This window comes from Bufo gargarizans, chromosome 8, assembly GCF_014858855.1.
Source record: "Bufo gargarizans isolate SCDJY-AF-19 chromosome 8, ASM1485885v1, whole genome shotgun sequence".
In the NCBI taxonomy this organism is placed as follows: domain Eukaryota; kingdom Metazoa; phylum Chordata; class Amphibia; order Anura; family Bufonidae; genus Bufo; species Bufo gargarizans.
Window position 1 is genome coordinate 50130938 of NC_058087.1, and position 26136 is coordinate 50157073.

At 42.6% G+C, this 26136-nt stretch overlaps 1 protein-coding gene across 2 annotated transcripts in view; it reads left to right on the forward strand.

Moving 5' to 3' along the window:
* AGAP1 (ArfGAP with GTPase domain, ankyrin repeat and PH domain 1) overlaps positions 1-26136 on the forward strand; it is a 377584-nt gene that overhangs the window by 225842 nt on the left and 125606 nt on the right. For both annotated transcript variants that reach the window (XM_044303243.1, XM_044303242.1), the window contains exons 7-9: positions 10940-11067; positions 11203-11358; positions 20935-21027. In XM_044303243.1, the coding sequence (XP_044159178.1) occupies positions 10940-11067; positions 11203-11358; positions 20935-21027 (377 nt within the window). The remainder of the gene's footprint in view (positions 1-10939; positions 11068-11202; positions 11359-20934; positions 21028-26136) is intronic.

Below are 26136 nucleotides of genomic sequence, written 5' to 3' on the forward strand. Positions count from 1 at the left end.
GGAACACTATTCTGCTCTCAGCTTATCTGGATTTTGTTCCATACAACTATGAAAGCAAGTCGTATACGTAGTTCACATGTCATGGTTGATATTGTCTAGAATTTCCATGCGCAGCAATACCTACAGTGCACAGCAGATGGTGCTATTGCACCTCTGAAGAAAAAAAAGCTGATCTGCAGAGGCTGGTAATAACCCATGAAATAAGTAGGCAGCAGCCAGCAGGCCATGTCTTGTAACCTTTGAGGTATATTAATGTGCCCTCCGAGCATTCCTTGTCTGTCTGGATGAGCTTTGAGTTGTGCAAGGGTGAGAGAGCTGCAAAATGAAGCTTCAAAACTGGATGTTAATGGCGAATGTGGCATAATCTGAAACCCATAAATATTCCAAACATGTGTTGATGAGAAGGCTTCTGTCTTCCTTCAGAGGAGAGCAAACTTCTAGCTCCGAGAACAAAATGGGAGACTACATTGATATTCAGAGCTGAACCAGCTTGTGAAGCAGATGAGGAATATATGCAATGAAATTCCGTTAATCGGACAGCCTGATGATACGGCACGACGTGTGTCATCAGAAAACGGCCTATTGTTCGAAGCACATTGTTATGTTAAACGTTTTTGGTGATGTTATTTTTCATTTTCCATGTCGAGATCCATAGTGTAACAAAAACCATAAATCCTACAGTTTTCACACTAATCCTAATAATTGCCACCACTTTTTGTCTGTACAGGTCACTTTACTGCGGTTATCTCCTCATCATTGCAGCCTCATTATGTATCACCTCTGTGTACAGACAACACAGGGCCCACCATTCACAATAGGTGACATCACAGCTTATCTGCTCCCTCCTGACCTCTGCACAGGTCACAGAGCGTGCCTAGAAAACTCTCCGCTCCTGACCAGAGTGTCTATGGACCAATTTAAAAAAAAAATGCTGTTAAGAACAGCTCAGGCAAGATGGCCGCCCCTCACGATCATGTAATCTGCAATCAGAAAATTAAAACAGATTTGTAAAAAAAAGGAGATGTGTCGCTATCTGGTTTTAACTGGCAGAACACAAAAATTCGGTGAACTGCAATATATTGTGGATTTCCATAGCTCTGGAGACACAAGATTGAAGAAAGATAACCACTGCAGCGGCAGGTTTTAAGTTAGGGGGTGTTCACAGATTGCGCTCAAGTTACTCAACAAAGTACAATGTTAGTGAGTGGCGATTTATCAAACGCAGTGTACTCGCAGCAGCAGAAATCCATCTTGAATTCAAGGCAAAATGTCTTGAAATGCATTCGATTTTCCCCGCAGATTTCATACATTGCCACACAACGAGTGAAACCTCAGGTCCCAATCCACATTCAGATCTGCGTGTTAGGCCTCATTCACATGATCAAGGAGGCCTCGGAAAACCCCATTAACGTGTGTTTTTTTTTTTTATCTGTTCTCCATCAGGTACATCCAACATGGGATGGATACAATGCAGATTTGCCCTCCCAAATTTGTGTGCAGTCAATCTGCATGATATTACAGCACCAGCAGATATTTTAGCAAATCTCATCCACATGCAGCTGAAATCTGCAGTGTAAATTTAAGGTGTATTTAGACGTACCAATGATCAGGCAAACGGTCGTTCCCGACAATCTGCCCATCTGAATGTGCCGCTGATCACCCAATGAATGAGCGGAACGCTCGTTCATCGGGGAATTCTGCCGCTTGTGCAGGCACCACCGATCATGGCTTCTGGGCAGCCGATCCTGCGGTCTAAACAGCGATCTGCTGCTCAGTAGCCATGATTCTGTATGAGGACGAAGGATAGCAATAGCGATGTCTCGTCCTTATACAGTGAAGAAGATCGCTGCATGTATATGAGCGCTGAACGAGCTGCCGACTAGCGGGAACGCTTCCTTCCCGACAGTCGGCCGCTCAGTTGGCCCGTCTAAATCCACCTTAATCTGCAGCATGTGAGTTTATGTCGCAGATTTCCCCTGAGGATTTCACCTACTGCAATGCATGGGGGGAAATCTGCGGCAAATCTGCAGTCCAATCCACATGTACCTCAAGCAGATCTTGTGGATTTTCTGCACCAAAACACGTCCTGCTTCTGCTTGGATCTTTCCTGAAGTTTCTTTACTCTTACAAGTCGGTTTATATATTTTTCTGTGACCGTCCAATAATCGAGATTATCTGTCTTGATGCTGGGAAATGGATGGTTTATTTTCAAGTTCTTATAGAAGGTCCTCTCTGGTGGTGACATGTTAGGGTGTGATGACATCTCATAGACATAAAGTTACAGTGAAACAATGTACAGTACACATAATGTTTCCCTTTGTTCTTTCTATATGTATTTCTACAATGTACTGCTGCTACACTTGCATAGTCTTCACATGGGACCGCTTCCATCACCACTTTATGTACATGCTTGGTTTCTTGAAATCATCTGCAATGTCTAAGGGCCATAGGATTTGCGTACATTATACCATTAATTTATAATCAACCCCCCCTTCATTGGTGACAGGCCGGAGTGATGGCTTATTCCCCTCCATTATCAGTGCAAGCTTTAAACTGGCATCTGGCCTCTGAATATGGAATATCAGCAACTTATTGCAGCCTCTCCTCTGAAGACGTGTTTCCATTGTGCACTAAGCCGGTCACACTGGTGACTCTGGCCTGGTTTACCATTGTCCACTCCAGATACTGGAAGAAGGGATTAGTGTCCTGCTCACTCCACTGGGAAGAGACAATAAGACATCTGAGACCAAACCTTTAGGTTCAGATCTGTTGTGTGAGTAAATCTGATCATTACTGGACATGTTGGGCTTCTGTCACTCATATAAAGGCAGAATGTTTCTTATACCAGTCTGTGTATGTCTTTTATAACCATGGGGGTCATTTACTAATCTGAAATACGCCTAAATTAGGCGTATTTCAGGCGCCGCTATCTGTGACTTTTACCCGCTCATGCCAGGTCTAAAATTGTGGGCAAGGATGGGCCAGCAGGGCCTGTTTTAGTCTTAGAAAATGGTCTACATGTAAGACAACTCGGAAGCTGTCTTAGATTTAGAACTGGCGCAGGATCTACCAAAGTTATTGAGATGCTGGCCCCTCTTCATAACTTCGCCAGATCCACCGCCAGCTATAGGCTTTATTAAGACCGGAGTCTAAAACACCGGTCTTAATAAATATGCCCCTATGTCTCCTATACCAGTATGTCTACATACAGGCAGTATGTCTCCTATACCATTATGTCTACATATAGGCAGTATGTTCCATACACCAGTATGTCTACATATAGGCAGTATGTCTCCTATACCAGTATGTCTACATATAGGCAGTATGTCTCCCATAACTTTTATGTCAACATATAGGCAGTATGTCTCCTACACCAGTATGTCTACATATAGGCAGTATGTCTCCCATAACTTTTATGTCTACATATAGGCAGTATGTCTACATATAGGCAGTATGTCTCCCATAACTTTTATGTCTACATATAGGCAGTATGTCTACATATAGGCAGTATGTCTCCTATACCAGTATGTCTACATATAGGCAGTATGTCTCCTATACCAGTATGTCTACATATAGGCAGTATGTCTCCCATAACTTTTATGTCTACATATAGGCAGTATGTCTACATATAGGCAGTATGTCTCCTATACCAGTATGTCTACATATAGGCAGTATGTCTCCTATACCAGCATGTCTACATATAGGCAGTATGTCTACATATAGGCAGTATGTCTCCTATACCAGTATGTCTACATATAGGCAGTATGTCTCCCATAACTTTTATGTCTACATATAGGCAGTATGTCTACATATAGGCAGTATGTCTCCTATACCAGTATGTCTACATATAGGCAGTATGTCTCCCATAACTTTTATGTCTACATATAGGCAGTATGTCTACATATAGGCAGTATGTCTCCTATACCAGTATGTCTACATATAGGCAGTATGTCTCCTACACCAGTATGTCTACATATAGGTAGTATGTCTTCTACACCAGTATGTCTACATACAGGCAGTATGTCTCCTATACCATTATGTCTACATATAGGCAGTATGTTCCATACACCAGTATGTCTACATATAGGCAGTATGTCTCCTACACCAGTATGTCTACATATAGGTAGTATGTCTTCTACACCAGTATGTCTACATATAGGTAGTATGTCTTCTACACCAGTATGTCTACATATAGACAGTATGTCTCCCATAACTTTTATGTCTACATATAGGCAGTATGTCTCCTATACCATTATGTCTACATATAGGCAGTATGTTCCATACACCAGTATGTCTACATATAGGCAGTATGTCTCCTATACCATTATATCCACATATAGGCAGTATGTCTCCTATACCATTATATCTACATACAAGCAGTATGTCTCCTATACCAGTATGTCTCCTATACCATTATGTCTACATATAGGCAGTATGTTCCATACACCAGTATGTCTACATACAAGCAGTATGTCTCACACTTATAACATAACACAACAGTCACTTTTCAGGCTTGGTGCTTGTTCACACACAGAAAAACAAAATAAAGTTCACCTGGTATCCTGGGTGTCAGTTCACACCTGTCTGAATGCTCAACCTCAGAAAGTCCACTTGCAGGCTTTAAGGCGGCCTGCTCGCCTGACACACGGTCTTCAGATCTCAGCACAGAGATCTCCAGAGCTCCACTGTCAGAGGGAGGTAAAATCCACACCACCAGACAGTGCTGGCTGTTTTTTTTATAAGCCTGCTAAGACCCGACCTGGAACGTGGGGAGTAGTCACCCACCCAGCACTTTGACTACTCCCAGTAAGAGCCATCCCGGATCAGCTATTTACAGCCATACTAAATAGCAAAGTGTGAATCGGCATTAGCTGTCGCTGACACATGAAAATACCGGCTCTTACTTTACAGAGGCTAGGAACACATAGTCTACACATAGTCAGTATGTCTCCAATACCAGTATGTCTACACATAGTCAGTATGTAGAGGGTATATGGTGGCTCACCTGTTGTGGCAAATGGTTCTGATGTTCTGTTAAGAGGTTTCCCTGAAAACCCAGTAGAATAAAATGTAAATGGTATTGTATAACAGGCAACTCAACCATCCAGAACTGCACCGATATGAGACATAATAGGCAAGATATAATAATAAGAAAAATGCGTATCATTGTAACCAATTGATTGTGTTACAATCACTTATCGATTATCTCAAATAGTGTGAAAATTCATATATAATTTCAATTAAAAATTGTAGGATTTTATTAAGATATTGTATTCTAATATAACTATATATAAAGGGTATAAAAAATATATAAAAGGTATATACAAAATACTGTGAATTAATCAATGGATAGTCCGATTGTAGTTTTGATTTACTTCATTGTGTCCATATAGGAAATACATTTAGATGTTATATCCACTGTATTTATAATATTTTGTATCCTATATAGAAGGTAAAACGATACTTATGTTAGCTACAATGTAGCTGATTTACCATACTGATGGCTTTGGTATAGGTTATAGAGTGCTGTCTTTAAATAGATACTTTTGGAATTGCGCCAAAAGTATCTATTTAAAGACAGCACTCTAGATTGCATTCATGTACCACTAAGGAAGGGACGTGTAGGTCCCGAAACGCGTCTGAATAATATATGAATGCAGTTTGATAAGAAGCTTCTTATACACCGTATAGCCCGAACACAAGAGGCCAAAATCATCTATTGAAAAGTAATACCGCTGTCTGTGAAATACAGCCTGGCTGGTAATCGATTGGGGTGAGATTCCTACAATCCCCACGTGGGGTGAGATTCCTACAACCCTCAATTCAAACTACCCGGCGATCCCCGCCGCCTACAATCAAGGAGTAAAGAGCGCTCCAACACGTGGGACGCCAACTCCAGGAAACTGACACTTTAACGCCACTGCATGGACACAGCCGGGAGGAAACCTATTCCAAAGCAGTCAGTACGGTAAATCGGCTATATTGTAGCTAACAAGTATCGTTTTACCTTCTATATATGATACCAAATATTATCAATACAGTGGAAATAACATCTAAATGTAAAGGAAACCTATGGGCACAATCTAGCATCACTATTATCATTGCTGGGACTTTCACTATAATTATACCTGCATATTAGGAACAAGTTTATATTTTTCTAACCTCTATCATTATTTTATATATAAAGGACGAAAAAGTGGGACTGCACTCCTGAGTAGTGAAAGCAAAAACTTTTATTCACCCATAGTGTGGCAAACTTGCGACGTTTCGGCTCACAAGAGCCTTCCTCAAGCTCTTGTGAGCCGAAACGTCGCAAGTTTGCCACACTTTGGGTGAATAAAAGTTTTTGCTTTCACTACTCAGGAGTGCAGTCCCACTTTTTCGTCCTTTATACCTATTGGGTATTGCCGCTACCCTTCGTTGGACTTTGCACCCACCCCCCGGATGGTGCTCCCGCTGGACTTTTTTTCCCACTTTATTTATTTTTATATTTTTCACCAATCACTGGAACAATCTTCTCCTTTTTTTCTCTTTTTTTGTTTTTTTTCTTCCCATTTGGATCAATGCAGTTTTGGATATACCGGTATCTATTTCCTATATGGACACAATTAACTAAATCAAAATTACAATAGGACTATCCATTGATTTAATTCACAGTATTTTATATATACCTTTTATATATTTTTTATACCCTTTATATATTTTTATATTAGAATACAATATCTTAATAAAATCCTACAATTTTTTATTGAAATTATATATGAATTTTCACACTATTTGAGATAATCAATAAGTTATTGTAACACAATCAATTGGTTACAGTGATACGCATTTAAAAAAAATTATATCTTGCCTATTATGTCTCATATCTGTGCCGTTCTAGATGGTTGAGTTGCCTGTTATACAATACCATTTACATAGTCTGTATGTAGCCTCATACTAGTATGTCTCCATATTGTCAGTATGTCTCCAATACCAGTATGTCTACACATAGTCAGTATGTCTCCTATACCGGTATGTCTCCATATTGTCAGTATGTCTCCTATACCGGTATGTCTCCATATTGTCAGTATGTCTCCTATACCGGTATGTCTCCATATTGTCAGTATGTCTCCTATACCAGTATGTCTCCATATTGTCAGTATGTCTCCTATACCGGTATGTCTCCATATTGTCGGTATGTCTCCATATTGTCAGTATGTCTCCTATACCAGTATGTCTCCATATTGTCAGTATGTCTCCTATACCAGTTTTACATATAGAGAGTCTGTTATGTAAGTGATTCTACATATAGCGCAGTATGGCTCGTATACCAGTTTATTTTACATGTAAGCAGTGCGTCTCATATACCAGTATGTCTCTTACTGGTCACCGTGCAGTACATACAGACAGTGGGAGAATTGTATGAAAAAACTGCCATACATTTCTTGCACCACATTACTTGGTGTTATAGGCACTTCTTTTTTAATACGTCAAAATGTGCCAACATTTTTTAGTTTTGTCTAATTAGGAAAATATTAGTATATTGTTTGAAAATCCCTGCCCCTGCTGAAATAAATCCATTCCAGGTCTGTAGAGTTTTTCTCTCCTGTTAAGTTTATACCCACACAGTTGAAATAAGCTTAGAAAACCCCTGCAGTGGATTCCCTCGAATTGCAGTAAAAGTACGTCATGCCGCGGATCCACACGTAGATTAGCCACCATTTTATTTAGCCTTTTCTTATGTTGTTGCTTTTCCCCGTTAGTGGGGATTGCCTCCCAGCTTCCTCATTGTTCATTTATTTTTTTTTGGGGAAAAAATTAAAATATCATGTAGTGTCATATTAGTGGAATCGTAGAGATGAATTTAGCACAAGGAGAACAACTTTTACACATTATAAAATGTGAACCCAGTGAAGTTGAATGTCTGTGAGCCCTGCGGTGTGTACTGTCAGTCCCTGGGCTCTTCCCATAGGACACTGTGTATAGTGTCTGAGCCTGTGTATAAATGTATGCTTTACTTATCCCAGTGTGGGTGCATACATAAATATATCAATATCTATCCATCAGTTTATCACTTGAAGCTGGCTACTATATTAATTGGGTATTAGTGTGACATTCTGTCTCCAGCTGACTCTGCTCCTATTTTGCTGCAATTTCCCATTAAGTGCCTTATAAATCCATAAACGTGGGCTATTAGGACCAGCTCTCTAGATCAGGGGTAGGAGGACTTTCCTCCTCAGCTATAAATCTCTCCTGCGCTCCGAGCTTCATCTCCAAGATCTGTCCCCTGGAAACAGACGTTTAGCAGGAAAATTGCTCTGAGAAAAGGCAGCTTACATTTTTAATACGATCGTATTGTAAGTTAACACTATGCGGGAAGAGAGGGCGAGAGGTGCCGCGCCGTCAAGTGCCGTGCAGCAAAGGGGGGGGGGGGGGGGGATTTAGTGCACCTCTGTGTCTACATTTCATTTTTGCTAAATAAATTTTAGTAAAACATCACTTCACTCTTATTACTAAGGCTACTTTCTCACTCGCGTTTGGTGCAGATCCATCATGGATCTGCACAGACGGATCTGTTCAGATAATACAACCGTCTGCATCCGTTCAAAACGGATCCGTTTGTATTATCTTTAACATAGCCAAGACGGATCCGTCTTGAACATCATTGAAAGTCAATGGAGGATGGATCCGTTTTATATTGTGTCAGTGAAAACGGATCCGTCCCTATTGAATTACATTGTGTATCAGGACGGATCTGTTTGGCTCAGTTTCATCAGACGGACACTAAAACACTGCAGGCAGCGCGGTGTCCGCCTCCAGAGCGGAATGGAGACAGAACGGAGGCAAACTGATGCCTTCTGAGCGGATCCTTTTCCATTCAGAATGCATTAGGGCAAAACTGATCCGTTTTGGACCTCTTGTGAGAGCCCTGAACGGATCTCACAAACGGAAAGCCAAAACGCCAGTGTGAAAGGAGCCTAAGAAGGCATGTGATGGCTGCCAGTTTAACCCTTTGAACCGAGCGCTGCCCTACAGTCCTAATCTCGACCTGTGTGCGACAAGGCCATCTGACTTTTCGTCGCTCCCGTTTTGTCGAGGCGTAGACCTGTTACCCTGGAGAATTACGCTCTCGTCTGATATGCTGCGGGTGACTTTGTCCCATACTGAAGGTAACAGCTTATTACAAGCGCATTTAAATCCCCCCATTAATAGGAGCAATTAAAGAATAGCTCCATTTCCAGCAAATTAACAACCCGGAGAGGTAATTGCGACATAAATGAAGATAAATTTGTTTTAATGTTGCGAGAAAGGGAGGGAGGCCAGGAGAGAGTGTCAGGTTTTGGGAGGGGGGGATGTTTTATGGCTAATGTAGGATTCATTGCTCTGGCCAAGCAAAGCTCAGGGGGCAATGGGGGCGGAGTACTGTCTACCAAAAACTATGTATGGCTTTATTGTCGCCGTTAAAGGCGCAGTCTCCTATAAGCCGGACCTGTGCTGCCTTTCATGAGAATCTTTTAATGTACGTGAAATATATATCTGGATGTTTTACAGCTTTTCAGGGTAAAATTACTCTGCACTTGCTGGTATGTTATTTGCTTCCCGTGGTAATGTTGGTGGGCAGCCACAATGACCCATTACAGTTTATTTTAAATTGTAAAATAATTAATTTGTGAATATTATGTTACATGTGATGATTGTGGTGATCAATATCACTGCTGCCACTACTAATATGATCTAGGGCTCATGCACATGGGTGTATTATGACTGTGTTTTATACAGAGCCCTAATAGGGCTGCCATAGCCGTTCGTCCTCTACAATACCTCCGTTTTCCTATTGAAGCATACAGATGAATGAATCCGAAGAAAATTGTGACAAGCTCCGTCAGGCACCCTATGGTATCGCGTTTAGAGCAGAGTATGGTATATTCATACTCCCTGATGAGGAGCCATACAGACTCTGTACTCTGCCACGTGCATGCACCCTACTTATAATTACTTATCAAGTACCCGGAGGAAAAGTAATCTATGCACCCAGCCTAAGCAACCGGAAATGATTACTAAAAATGTATTAGGGCATGTTGAACAGCGTTTTAATGCAGATTTTTTTTGGTGCATTTTCTGAAAAATAAAAGTTACATTATGCTTACCATTGTATTCAACTGGGAAACACACCATTAGGCTGGGTTCACAAAAAAGGTATATGTTAAACGGATGCCTCAGGCTGAGGCCGTATAGTGGCATCCATTCACCATAGAGTTCTATTGCAAGGAAAAAGTATACTTTTACCGGACTGTGCAGAACGTGGTGTGCTGCGTTTTTGTATCTTTTTTTTTATTTTTTATTTATAACTTATACGTTAAACTGAGACATATCACGTGATGTGAACCCTCCCTAAGTGCATATGGCTCGCCTTTAGAGTCCATTCACACGTCTGCAAAATAGGTCCGCATCCGTTCTGCAATTTTGCTGAACAGGTGCAGACCCATTAATTTTCAATGGGGCCGGAATGTGCTGTCGGCATCCGCACTTCTGGATCCGCACTTCCGTTTCGCAATTGCGGACAAGAAAAGGCATTTTCTAAGAGAGTGCCGGCAATGTGCGTTCCACACCGCACAAACACATACGGGCACAAACACATACGGACGTGTGAATGGACCCTTATCCACATGAATTCTGCATCGTGGAAAAAAATTTGAATTAACATGACAACAATTCTTCCTGCAGTAGGAGTTGTCAGCAGCCACATGCAGAGTAGATCCGTTCAGTGGGTTTGGGACCGGTGAGTTCTATGGGAGAAATACACATTGCTCGCACGTGTGGTCCCACAAATTTCTCCCTACCTGCCTTGTACTGTCCATGTTAGGCCAGGTTCACACAAGCAGTTTACTGTCTCCAGTTACTTTTGTGTCTCGGCTGAACTCTACTCACCCTTTGCTTCTCTCCTGTATTTCTGCAGTCGCCCAGAAGATTGTCGCGACTCGTAAGAAGCAGCAGCTCTCCATTGGTCCCTGCAAGTCTCTACCGAACTCGCCCAGCCACACATCGGTGTGCTCAGCACAAGTCTCAGCTGTACATATAAGCCAGGTAGGTTGTATATCAGTGTACATCTGTCCATAGGAGATATTTTCATGTTTATGGGCAGCGTTTGGATATCCGGATGTTATGGAACTATAAATATATATAGTTTTGTGATGTCCGTGTGCTATCCTTTTTGCACAGACAAGTAATGGAGGAGGCAGCCTGAGTGATTATTCTTCGTCGGTCCCTTCCACTCCCAGCACTAGTCAAAAAGAACTAAGAATCGACGTACCGCCAACAGCCAGTACGCCTACTCCAGTGCGCAAACAGTCAAAACGGAGGTCTAACCTATTCACGGTAAGTACACAGTGCTTGGCTTGCTGACTTCTCTCCGGAGAGCATGTGATTAGCGCACAGATGAAGCCATGTTTTGTCTTTTTATAGTAGTTTTGACATCTTTTATGAAGGCCATGTGTGCAGCATCTTATCACCAAATATCATCCACAATAGGCCACATAGGAGTAGTTTCTCCATATAAAAATTGTGGGCAAAGATGAGTTTTAGCAGTTCACACTTACCACCACCAGGTGGCAGCAGAAATTAAGACACTCATCGGGTTTGAGAAATTCACATAGAACGTTGCATGGAAAAGCAGTCTATCGTACTCTGTCAGCACAAGGTGGACCAGACTCCTCAAAACTCATGCCCCGACAAACCTCTAAAAATATATCTTGTTTCTTTCAAAAGATAATAATATTAATGATGAAGACATGCAATATGATTGGGTTGTGTAAGGATGTGTACGGATTGATATAGTATCCCCAGGGATTGTTAAGAGTTTCAGTAATGGGGTGGAGCAGTCACGGTTGACTACTGAAGTGAGAAATGTACTTCTTCATCCTTATAATAAATCTCCACTGTCTGAGCATACTTTATAGTTCCATAAAGTACAGGGCTGCTGCTTGCCTCTAATACCAGTGATACAGATTCGGTCCTAGTGAATGCCCGCTCTTGTGCTTTTTGTAACCTGAATAGGAAATTCTTTGTTATATACAGATGTGTCATTCCGTATCTTTCCTCTTGGCTTCAGATATCGCAAGGTGACCACAACAGGGTTCAGAAAAAAACGCTTCCGTTACTGATAATACAACCATCTGCATCCGTTATGAACGGATCCGGTTGTATTATCTTTAACACAGCCAATCCGTCATGAACTCTATTGAAAGTCAATAGGAGACGGATCCGTTTTCTTTTGTGTCTGATTGTCCCCATGTCCCCATTGATGTTTTGCTCAGCATCTCAGGACGGAAAGAAAACCGCAGCATGCTGCGGTCTGCTCTCCGGTATGGGAACGCAACCGAACGGAATGCATTCTGGTGCGCTCCGTTCTGTTCAGTTCCATTTTGTCCCCATTGACAATGAAAGGGGACAAAACGGAAGCGTTTTTCTCCGGTATTGAGATCCTATGACGGATCTCAATACCGGAAAATGTAAACGCAAATGTGAAAGTAGCCTAAGAGAAAAGGTAAACGTGTGTATTTTATATCGGTTAGGTCCACAGTTTTCTATTACAGATCCACTAACTACACTGAGGGGGTTTCGAGGACCCATATAAAATAACAGAGAGTCTCTAGACCACTGATGGCTAACCTCCGGCACTCCAGCTGTGGTGAAGCTATGACTCCCAGCATTTCTATGGAGTTCTGAGAACAGCCAAAGTGTGCATCTTGGGAGTTGTAGTTTTACCACAGCTGGAGTGCCAGAGGTTAGCAATCACAGGCCTAGACCTTTTTAAAAAAAAGCCCTGCTGGACTGGAAGTGATGGCTTTCTGTGTACACTCATGTGACTGCTGCCAGCCTATTGGTGGTCTCATTGATGACGTGAAGATGCTGATTGCTCAGTTGGAACCAGTGATCGGACATCTATCCTCCTCCTTCGGATGAGGGATAGTTGTAGTTACTGGGAAAATTTTCTTTAAATCCCACACATATAGACATAGGTTTCAAAGGTAACAACCTGTCTGCGTGCAGCCACCACTAGAGGGAGCTCAGAAGCCAGCTGTAAACTGTTTATACAGTAAAGCAGATCTGTCAGCTCAAAATACTGACCCTTGTAAAGGCAAATGGGGTGGAATTGGGGGAAAAAACACAATTGTGCCACAGTTTTATGGGTTTGTTTTCATAGCATTCCATGTGTGGTAAAACTGACTTGTGCTCTTCATTCTCCGGGTCAATACGATTATACGATTACAATGATACTACATTTTTATAAATTTTCTTGTGTTTCAATACTGAAAAAAAAAAAAAAAACTTTGGTAAAAAATATATATTTTTTTATCTCTATATTCTGACCCCCATAAGTTTTTATAGTTACGCCTACGGATATGAGGGGTAATTTTTTGCGGTGCGATCTTAAGTTTTTATTGATACCGTTTTGGTGTGTGTATGACAATTTCATGAGTTTTTATTCAATTCTGTGGCGGAGGTGATGTGTTCACCTTATGAGGTAAATATTTTAAGAGTAGGGGCATTTTTGTACGTGGCAATGCCCATGAATTGTTTTTTTTTATTATTATTAATATTATTTTTAATCTGGCAAAAGGTGAGTGATTTGAATTTTTATATATTTTTAAAGCCTTTTTTTTTTTTTTTAGATTGCATTGAATTGGTAAAGCAATTCCATGCTCTGTTGCTGTGTTCTTATGGAGCCCTTGCCACCTGCAGGGCTCCATAGGAACTGCAACTCTGAGAGCCCTTTTTTTTTTTTTTCCAGTAAGACCAGGGATTTCAACCAATGAGTCCCCTGATCATCGGATGGGGGAACTGGTCCAGCCTGGGAGTACGGGAGTACCCACTCCTGGGTGTTTTACCTCTCAGATGCAGTGGCCACATATGACCACAGCATCTGAGGGGTTAAATGTCAGTGATCAGCGTTATTGCCGATCACAGACATTAGCCCCTAGTGTCTGCTGTGTCAAGGTGGAGTGGACGCTATCTTTAAAGTCACTGACGCCAATATAGTTGTGCAGTGTTAAAGGGAACCTGTCACCGGCATTTTGTCTATAAAGCTGAGGACATGGGTTCCTAGATCGCCGCTAGCACATCCGCAATACCCAGTCCCCATAGCTCTGTGTGCTTTTATTGTGTAAAAAAAAACCGATTTAATACATATGCAAATTAACCTGAGATGAGTCCTGTCCCTGACTCAACTCATGTACAGGACTCATTTCAGGTTAATTTGCAGATGTATAAAATCGTTTTTTTTACACAATAAAAGCACACAGAGCTATGGGGACTGGGTATTGCGGATGTGCTAGCGGCCATCTAGCAACCCATGTCCTCAGCTCTATACACAAAATCCCTGTGACAGGTTCCCTTTAAGGAAAAGGGTTAAAGGCTATGGACACCCTTGCTACTATGTGCAGGCTATTGCTTTCTGTCATGTCAGATAGGAACTCTGATGACTCAATCTGTAACCCTTATCTTTGAAGTCCTGACAACTCGTTAACATTCATTTAAGCCATATTCTTATCAGTTTGGTAAGAATTGAGCGGCTTTTCATACATCCCATAAACCTTCAGCTTGTATTAGGCTTATTTCACATGAGCGACACTGGATTCAGGGTCTTTTCCAAGAAAAACTGATGGTTTTGCACATAAGTGTAATCAGTTTTGTCTGCGACTGTGTTGTTTTTGATGCCTTTTATTACACAGGTAAAGAACAACACTCAACGTCTCCTACTGACCATCAGTGAAAAACACATCGCATCCAGATACCTTTTTTTTTTCACGCAAGTCCCATTCACTTCTATGAAGCTATAGCTGCATGAAAAATGCACAATATAGAACATGCGATTTTTCCTGAATGTAGAGACGGTCAGTGGTAAACCATGCTCATGTATAATATGAAGCACTTCAGTCACCACACCAGGAGCTCTGCTTAAGGCCTCATGCACACAAACGAATTTTCTTTCCGTGTCCGTTCCGTTTTTTTTGTGGTTTTTTTTTGCGAGCGGTATACGGAACCATTTATTTCAATCGGTTTTTCAAAAAAACTGAAGTGCATTCTGTTTCCGTATGTCCATATTTCCGTTCCGCAAAAGAATAGAACATATCCTATTATTGTCCGCATTACGGACAAGGATAGTACTGTTCTATTAGGGGCCAGCTGTTCCATTCTGCAAAATACAGAATGCACATGGACCTCATTCGTATATTTTGCGGACCGCAAAATACATACGGTCGTGTGCATGAGGCCTAACGACTGAGTCTTTCAGACTTGCAGACTTGTGTGTTATTTTTACCTGATTGTGCCAGTATTGTATGTGAGTGAGCGATAGACGTCACACTCACAAGTCGCTGGTACAAAACCTTTGGTTTCTTTTATTTCTTTACTTCATTCCAATATAAAATGGTACATCATGGAGGACGCTGAGACACACATCGCAGATGGGACACAAACCCACAATTCCTGGCTTAGAATCCCATCTGCGATGTCTGTCTCGGCGTCCTCCATGCTGTACCATTTTATATTGGAATGAAGTAAAGAAATAAAAGAAACCAAAGGTTTTGTACCAGCGACTTGTGAGTGTGACGTCTATTGCTCGCTCACATACAATATTGGCACAGGATTCAGTCCGGGTGCTATCCTTTCATCACACGCATCACATCCGGACAGAAAACTCGAGTCCTTAGGGTGCTTTTACACAGGTTTTTCCTGCGCATGCACTTTTTGAAGTAGAAATGCCATCTCCAGATGTTAGGTGAAGGTATACAGGAAAAATAAAATGCAGGACACAAAAGTGCTTTTTTCTACTTTTTGTTTTTGTTCGTTAGCTGCCGTTGTTTGTCTTTCTTGCTCCATTTGAAAAGGGCAGCATGCTGTGGTTTTTGGCTACTTTTTTTTTAGACATTTTGACAACACATTCTTTATAGTGGGGAATGCCATAAAGAAAATACAAGTGGTCAAACACACAGTGTACAAAATATGCGCCACCAAAACTGCAGCAAAAATAAAACCCTTGTTCTGCTGTTTTTTGCAGGTAACTAAACACCATAGCAAATTTCAGGTGTGTAGGGACCCTCAAGCTGACAGATAAAGGCATATCACTGTATGCAGTAAGCTCCCTCTAGTGGTGGCTGCAGGTAGCATGGTGTCTTCCAGAGGTTTAGGAGCTCTGTATTACCAGCACAGTATTAGGGACACTCAGTAGTGCTTGAAGTAGCAGAGCAGGCATATTTTCATAGGTAAAGAGAGGAAATTGGTTGCCAAGCACTTTTGCTAATACTTATCTCCATCATCAGAGAGAAAGCACTTATCAAACTGGTGTAAAGTAGAACTGGCTTAGTCGCCCATAGCAACCAATCAGATTCAGATTCCACCTTTCATTTTTGACAGCTCTTTTGGAAAATGAAAGGTGGGATCTGATTGGTTGTTATGGACAACTAAGCCAGTTCTACTTTACACCAGTTTGATAAATGACCCCATTAATAGTTCCCAGAACTCTCATGGGCCCATAAATTCCTGGTCTACTTTATTTGTGATGGTTAAAAAAAAAAGTTGTAAATTTTGTGTTAATAAAACAAAGTTTATTTTTGCACAATTTGTAAGTTTTTGTGCCCTTCTCAACAATTTTCAATCCTTTTTCCTGATGCTTTTGTTCTCGTTGAGAAGAGTCTGGCAGCCACTCTCTAATACACGCATGCTTGGCCGAGCATGCACATGTATGGTAGGACTGGGAAAAATAGCTGATGACAAAAAAATGAGCATTTGGCTGACAGTTTTCTCATGTGTATGGTTGGCTTTAGTTGTCCAGACATATTTTAGAGGGTGTTCTAGAAGGTTTTATTTAAGGAGTGTTCTTATGCAAGTGTAGAAGTTGTATGACTTTTATGCAGCCTTAGGCCTCTTGCACACGACCGTATGTATTTTGCGTTCCGCAAAAAATATGGATGACGTCCGTGTGCATTCCGTATTTTGCAGAATGGAACAGCTGGCCCCTAATAGAACAGTACTATCCTTGTTCGTAATGCGGACATTAATAGGACATATTCTATTTTTTTCCGGAACTGAAATACGGAAACGGAATGCACACGGAGTACCTTCAGTTTTTTTGCGGACGGACACAGAATGAAAATACGTTCATGTGCAAGAGGCCTAACTAGTATAAAAATAAAGTCGGACTTCTGTAAAAAAAAAAAAAGAAAAATGAAACCTTGTCTGTCCACCTTAAGGTACACAGTGCTGCCAGGATATTACTGGCTTCTAAAGAAAATCATAGGCTAACTAACCGTACTGCTTGTGCATAACAGAAAATAATTACCCCCACAGCGTATTCCTTTATTTTCATCACTCACTTATATAGCGCTGACATATTCCACAGCGCTTTACAGACATGATCATTGCAGTCACAATCTAAATTTCCCATCAGTATGGCTTTTGGAGTGGGGACAACCGGAGTAGTAGAGTACTCACGGAAACACGGGTAAAACATGCAAACTCCATGCAGATGTTGTCCTTGGTCATATTTGTACTTAGAACCCCAGCGCTGCAAGTAACCAATGCTAGCCACTGAGCCACCGTGCTGCCCAGACGTATATAGAAAGAACAGATGCACGAATGGTGATGATGGTTCACCACAACCTTTTTCTTTCACTGAAACAGTTTCATTGCAGTTCAAAGGGAATAATATGTATTTCAATTTACTAAGGTCCACTTATACAGACTGATGATTGCTCAAATGGAAGTGAATAATGAGTGGTTGAAGCGATTGTACCATAGCATGTATATGACATTAAATGTATAGTATCTTAAGGAATGATGAAGGTGCATTCATAGAAATCTGCCATCCCTGGGCTGTGTAGTCAAGTTGTTTCCTTACAGAAATATTCTGGTCTAGTTGACCTTTATGGGACCTCTCATTATATATTATTTTGCAGTGTTTCTCAAAGCAGTGGAGGAGACCTCTGCATTTACTTGCAGCGATCTCTTCCACAGGCGTTCGCTAAGGCCATCGCTTGTCCCCATACAGACTTGTTTGCCGGCAGCGTGTGCTTAGATGGCACTGTCTGCTGCCGGCAAATGCCGATTTAGGTGCCTACACAAACGATTCCATTACCCAATGAAAGAGCGTTTCGCTTGTTCAGCAGGTAATTGGCGGCGCCTTTACACCGCCAGATAATCGCTAACGAGTGTTCCTATGAGCACTCAGTGATTATCTGGCGGATTCTCTGCCCATGTTAAGGCTCAATACACCTTATATAGCTGACGGCCAAGCACTCATTTGGCCCGCAGCTATCCCTCCTAATGCATGCACACTCGGTAAGGCTGAACATACATGTTTTCTTAATAGGGAGAGAGTAGAATAAGGCCCCCTACACATTTGTTCAGCTATCCGGCTCAGTCCCCTTTTGGGGTGAATCAGAAAATGCTTGAGGGGAACTGAGCCAGAACTGATCCTATAGTTTTCTATGGGATCATGAACGTACATTTGGCGCATCGGTTATGATGCCGGTTGCCATATAGCACTGGACAGAAAAACATTGCATGCAGCATTTTACTGCCCACCTCTATCAGTGTATAGGCGCCAGATTTGTGTCTGACTCCGGACCTAAAATACCTGGCTGGACACAACTGATGTGTGAAGCTAGCCTAAGCCACTACCAGACATGTGTTTGTTTTCAAAAGATCAGGCATTTTGAAACAGGAGACAGAGTCTGGACCACCATTTTCCAATCTGAAGAATTTACCATTTGTCCACTGGATAGATGATAAATGCTACATTGATGAGGATCCAACTTCTGAAACCCACCAGTCACCAAAAAGACAACCCAGATTCTACTCATTTTGGGCTAAAAATATTTTTTTCAGTAGGTCCTTATTAAAAATATTCAGCCGTTCTGTCACAAAGGGTTAACTGTCTGGCTGTGTGAATTGTACTTTCACTTCATCTAATAAACCTTATCTCTAAATTACTAAAATGTCTTTAACACTTAAGGCTGTATGACACTGGCTGATATTTTAGGCGATAATCTTGCTGCCAATTGCCCGATAAACGAGAACGGGAAATTTCGATTTTCGCGCTTTACGGCAGCAGATCGTGCTGTCTATTATCAATCTGCCTCTAGCAAACCACTAGACAGTATGGGGACGAGCGATGGCATAGTGATCTCTCCTCCCCATGCTGCGGCGGAAATGGCTGCATGTAATAGCAGCGGTTTCCTCCGCTAGTTAGCAAGCGATTGTTGGAAGGGAGCACTTCCCTCCCGACAATTGCTTGCTGATGTGCCTTTCCAATGCAAGCTTTATTTTATGGCGCATTTACCCTGCCCAATAATCGGATAGATTGACGAAAATGAACATTTGTTCCCGACAATCTGCCCATCTAAATGTGCTTCTGATCACCCGATGAACAAGCGAAACGCTTGTTCTTCGAGGGATTTCATCGTTCCTAGACACCACCAATCATAGTTTCTGGGCAGTAGATTGTGCGGTCTAAACAGCAATCTGCTGCCCAGAAACAATGATTCTGTATGGGGACGAAGGATAGCAATAGCGTTCCCTCGTCCTCATACTGTGAAGGAGATCCCTTCACTGAACGAGCAGCTGACTGTCGGGAAGGAATGCTTCCTTCCCAACAATTGGCTGTACATCGGACGGTTGGCTGTCTAAAACGATCTTAAGCCACATTCTTATCAGAGAGATAAGAAATTAGCTATAATGAGTGCTTATAAGGACAGAGATGAGGACCCATCAGTTACTGGAAATAGTAGAAATACAGAGTCTGGTACTAGAGAATCTCAAGGCTTTCAGAGAAAGGGGCTCAACATTTTTAATAAAGACCAACTGAAAAAATTATCTTTAGCTCAAAATGTTTGCAATGCAATAATAAAAAAAAAATTGCCCCCAAAGATGTACATGGCCTTTAACCTCTGTAGACATCACATTTGGTGTTTTGTTTGGCATATATGTCAAGAAAAAAGCACCCAATGAATAAGCCAGACATAAGGCACATTCCTTATATTTTATGTTCGAACGCATCTACATTGACAGTAGACATTGCCGGTGCCCATGTATTGGAAAACCTAGTGCCGGGAGCATTTACCGATGTACACGGCAAACACAACGTGATGCCATTTGTGATATTAGGAGATTCTGTAGCCCAAAACGGCTAAGCAGGTATATCCGTGACAATATTAGTCAGGTAGCATATGACATACGCTGGATTATATTAATTGGATCATTATCAACATGTTTATAAATGTGCTTGGGAGATTGCTGCAGATGGCCCCCATCAATCTGTGCCTTCATTTATCTCTCAACCACATTAAACCGAGCCGCTCATGCCAAAGTGCCTTCATGCTAAGTGTTTGCCAATAAGCAGTTGACCAGTAACCATCAACTTTTAGACTTGCTTGGGGGATCAGTCAATTTTTTAAAACCTATGAACTAGATTTTTGTAGGTCATTTTGCTCATTTACATAAGACCGTGATCATTACAAATGTACGCTTACCACTTATGGGTCTGATTGTGGTATGAAGAGGCTGCCGACCAAATCTTTGGGAGACCCCTCTCAGCATGTTATATTTGATAAAACTGCAATAGAAGCAAATATTCCAAATCCTACACAGTCCTCCGCTTCCTCGCCCACCTGGTAGGTATTACATTGTTAATGCAACGGGGAATGAGTCTTGAGGAGTATCCGTGCCATGTCCCTGAAGGGTTAATGAATAGTTTGCTGACTGAGTAGCGGAGGCACAGGAAGGCGACTATTTTCTGCAGAAGCTCGCAATCTAACCTTGCTGTTCTTATTTCTGTGTCCACGGCAGATTAAATGAAGCAGACTGCTCTGACGGGGGGCGGGAGGCGCGCCGGGAGAGCGGACGCTCTGTGTTTGTGGAGGTTTTAACGGGATGTGAACTTTTGCTTTTCAGTCTCGAAAAGGGAGCGACCCAGACAAAGATAAGAAAGGTCTAGAGAGCAGAGCAGACAGCATCGGCAGCGGGCGAGCAATACCAATTAAACAGGTAAGCTTCCTCCCTGCCTCCGCCTCCCTCCGCCTGGCTCCAGTGTGTAATTAGAGGAGCCCACGCTCGGGGTCTCGTCTCCGAGCCCCCCGCTCTCCGCACCGCGTTTGATGCCCCCCCCTCCCCGAATGTGGAAGAGTTGCTCACTTGACATCAATTAGGCACGAATCCTGCGCACATTAAAATGGGATCATTAGGATAAAGAGGTGGTGTGAGAGGGGGAGGGGATCTGCCATGTGACAACAGGCCCTAATGAAGTGAGCTGTTCAGGGGGAGGCAGCCAGGCCCAGGCAGCTTCAAAGTGACGCCTTTGTGCAGAATGCTTTGATTGGGCCTCTCTGCGCCTGTCTGCTGGGGGATTGGAAGCCCCCCTCTGATAACACGCACGGGCTTGATTTGGCTGGTAATCTGAGCCCCCCTTTGACGGCCGACGGGCAATTAGCCACACTGAACGTGTCAGCTGCAAGACCCTGTTTGTAATTTGCTAATGAAGTACTTGTACCTTTTGATTAGGTTCAGTTTCATTTAGGCCTCCATTACCCGAGTGAGCGTTTACAGCCCTAATGAACGGGCTTAATTAATCCTTTCTGGTGACGCGGAGGGAAAAGGGGGGGACGTGGTAGAGTCAGCAGGAGCTGAGGCTTGGAAACGTTAGCCCAGGAGAGGCCGTTAGTAGCCTAACAAGGAGGAACTGCTTTGGTGTGGATCCAGAGAGAGTGTGAGAGCTTCATAACGAGGCAGAAAGCCGATACACAACTTGTGATTCCTGCCGGAGCAGACATCAGGGAGTCTTTAACAGCTCGACAGGAGTTTTGGTTTCTGTCGTATAGATTGGTGCCGCCATATAGACCAGGACTGATTATGGCAGCATGGAACTTTCCAAAGGTTTTTCAAGCTGATAAGTTGATCATTAGACCTCGTCCTCAGCGGCTAGTGTTGTGAACTAATTTGTCAATGAGGGTTCTGCGGCAGGGGGTCGGACCCACAACATCTCTTTCATTAGTTTGGGCAGTTGACAGGCCGCAGCCATTTTCAGATGTAACCCGCAACTCTCCCACATCACAGGCAAATTGCAGTTAACAGCGCGTTCCCTGCGGACACCGGCGACTTTCCTGTTAGCAGATGACAAGGTGACGATTGTACAAAAGGACGGTGGCCCTGAGATCTTTAAACGTTTCACAGCACAATAAATCTTATTTTGTGATTCATGTAATGTAAAGGAAAAAAGTCATGGTCATGAAATTCCCGTCATCCATCTATGTAATTGAAAACTGATACATTTTGTTTTATTTTGTTTTGTGTATGTATCTTTTTTAGCAGCATATACATTCATAAGTGTGTATATATGTATGTGTGTATATATATATATATATATATATATATACACGCACACTCTGTTCTGTAAGGTCCTCACTTCCCTCCCGTATTGACTTCTCTCACTTCTCTTGGCTGCAGAGAGCCGCACATCGCGAACGCCTGATTGCAGTGGGAGGCAGAGGCTCCTCTGGTGCCATTTGCATAAATCTTGTTAAGTCAGAGGCAGTTAATGAGGTACAAATGAGGCAAGGAAGGTGACATGCAGATCCATGCTGGCAGATGGGAGGTGGCTCTAGAGGTATCAGCTGCCGGGGTGTCTGCTCCCCCTCCTCACCTCTAGATCGGCCCTCTAATGCTTATACATCCTTTGACAGTGGACTAGAACAGAGCTTGCAAGTCCTATGTGTAATGTGTCCCCTTATCTTCGCTGCATTGCACATTATTTGGGGATGCAATTGTTTTTTGGGATACATTCAAGGTATTATTTTTCTATGATGCCCTAAGACTGTCCCAGGTGGCGGATCAGATGTATAAGTAGATTTTACCGTATCGATAATTTTGGCGATAGGCTTTCATAAATCTATAAAGTGTTTCCACTCACTGACAGTTCCAGTTTAGACCAGTGATACAGGACTTCCGACAGACCTCCACTCCCTGCCCGCCGCCACCACCGAAGATGGATCAGATCTCTGGACAGAAGTTTGTATGTCTTTTTCCAGTGCCTCGCGCCAGAGCCTCTGGGACAAATCTTTATTAAATGGGGCCCATAAACAGTTTCCCATTAGGAGCGGAATTGTATCACTTTGCCGCATATAATTTGGTCACCCAGCGTTGGTTGAGTCACAGAGACTCATTACGAGTCCTTGTGGATGGGACTGAAAGCTGCTAACGATTGTACCAGTATAATTAAATCTTTCCAAGCACTCGGCAGCAGTGTCAACGAACTGTGAAGAAAATAATGTTATATAGCCAATCAAAAAGAGATACTTGTAAACTCATTTGAAGCGTCAGTGTGTGTTAGAGCCCTCTCTCTGGATGATGCTTATTGCTTGAGAAATTAAAGATACAGTTTTGTGCTAAGAGGCAATCCGGAAATTACATCCTGAATTAGTTGTTAATTGATTTGGTAATTCCCTGGGGTCTGCACACTCTCTCTCTCTCACTTCATTTTTTCCCTTTTTGTTGCTTTTCGTTAAGTGTCTGTTCTCCCAGCTCCACAATCATGTTTACCAATTAGATGTAATGATAGGAACAATGTGGGTATGTGAGCTGGATGCAATGTGTGTATGTGTGTGCGTGCCGGAGCTAATGTGGAGTGTGTGTGCTTGACTAAGCCGTAATGCCCCTCGTATATTGTGCTGTGTGCGAATGAGGCAATGTGTTCTTTGGGGAGTACAGAAATATATTTATGGTTCATGCAGGATTGTAATGTCTGGGATTTATTGGTACATTGCTGAAATATATATTCAGTAGAAATGTATTTACCTTATTTTTTGCTTTTATAAGACTCACTAGACCATAGGATGCACCTCGGTTTTAGAGGTGGAAAATAAGAAAAAATATTTTAGATCAGACCTCAGATAAGACCTCCAATGGTAATCAGACCTCAGACCAGACTTAACCCCCAATGTAAGGGTCCATTCACATGTACGCAAAATGGGTCCGCATCCATTCTGCAATTTTGCGGAACGGGTGCTGACCCATTCATTTTCAATGGGGCCGCAAAAGATGCGGACAGCACTTCCGTTCCGCGACCCCACAAAAAAAAAATAGAACATGTTCTATTCTTGTCCGCAGCCACGGACAAGAAAAGGCATTTCAATTATAGTGCCGGCCATGTGCGGTCTGCAAAATGCGGAACGCACATGGCCGATGTCCTTGTTTTGCAGATCCGCAATTTGCGGACTGCATAACATTTGTGGACGTGTGAATGGACCCTTAATCAGACCTCAGATCAGACCCCCCCCCCCCCCTCCCAATGTTCATCAGGCTATAGATTGGACCAAAAAATAATAATAAAAGACCTTCCTCTCCTGCTCTGGATGGCGCCGACATTTGGGAGATCCAGCATGCTCTTCTTTCAGCGCTGCACTGTGCAGTGTCAGGTCGTAATGCACTGCGTCCTGACACTGTAAGCAGTCAGCGCCGGCAGAAGACCAGGGAGCGATAAGTAAAGCCAGCACCAGGTGCTGTATTCACCACTCACCAGTCCTACTGTGTACTAGTAAGCCAATCCAAGTCATTTGCTTGTGTGGATTTTTTGCTCTTCAGTGCAGATTTCACCCTTTGCGATGCAAAATTATATTAAAAAAATTCCAGAGGCCAGATGGTGAATGTACACAAAATGTTTGAGTTGTCTTCTTAAAGGACTTCTCATTGTTCAAGTTATTGATGACCTATCCTCAGGATAGCTTAGCAGTATTACATCATTGGAAGTCCAACACCTGGCACTGCCACAACCAGCTGTTGTAAGTAGCTGCCCGCCTCTGTGTATCGGTTGTGCCAGGTTACTGCAGCTCAGCTTATATTCACTTGATACCCTCATGGGCAACTTTAAAGGGGTATATTATATTGCCATCCAGATATTTATGGCCAAGGTTCCATCTCGGGCTGGGGTGCCTGGAAAAGTGGCTGTCTGTGTTTTGCTCTCTCCGTTGACTTTTATGGGTTTTCCAAAATAGCCAAGTTTGCACCTCTAAATTCACTGTGGCCAGGAGAGAAAGCGCTCATTCTCGAGATTGATGGGACCCACACCTGCCGGACATTCATGGCATATGCTGTATATAGGTCTAGATGGAAGTAAGTGATTAGATGCTTTGAAAAAATACTTTTTGAAAGCAGACGACCCTACTGCTTTACAGTCCTATAACAAGTGGCCTGTGCTCCCACTTACCTTATCACATACCTATACCACTAAGACTGTATCGGCGTGTAAAACAGCTGTATACACTCTCCTAGGCTGGAGGGGTGCTAATCAAACTACGTATGCCGGTAGTACGCAGCCAAATGCTGCCACCTGTATTCACTGTACAGATATACGTGTCCAGCTTGAACCCCTGCATCGATAGTCAAATCTCACTGTTATTATCACACTACTGTGGTTTCCTTCCACAAATAGGTTTCAAGTCTGTCAGAGCTGCTCTGGCCGGCACAAGCTCCGAAATAAAAATTAGTGACCAGATGACTGGTGACGTCAGCCCTGTTCAGAATAATATGGGAGGACAGAGAATCCACTCCTGCCGCTTCCCAGGTAGTACTGAGCTATGGCCCATGCTGCTGGAAGTACCAGCCATTCAGCATTTGTGTTATTGGTAAAAGGCCTGTAATTGGCCAAGGTGTACAGCCACTGAATGCATAAATATAGTTTTTCCACAGGATAGGGGATGGCTATCGGACCGGTTGTGGTCCTACCACAGGGACCCCCACCAACCATAAAAACGTGGGCCCCATATGCCCTGCATATCCCCTGAGATGAACATAACGGCTGGTAACACATGTGCGTACCTGCTCCATTCATTTCTATCACTTGCCAGAGATGCCGGCCTGCAGATACTGGCAGCACTGATTGGATAGTGTCAAACTATGCAGGAACACACCTCTAGCTGGTAACACCCATCTGGACCTCTGCAAGCTGCTAGCAATTCATTCTAACGTCTACAAGGAATAAACAAATGGCACAACATAGGCAATAGATGCTCCAGAACTGGTATTACACGGGGGATTCCAGTGGTTGCTAACAGTCATGTCAGCTCCTCTTTAAGTGATGATGACATGGACATCTATAATGCTTAG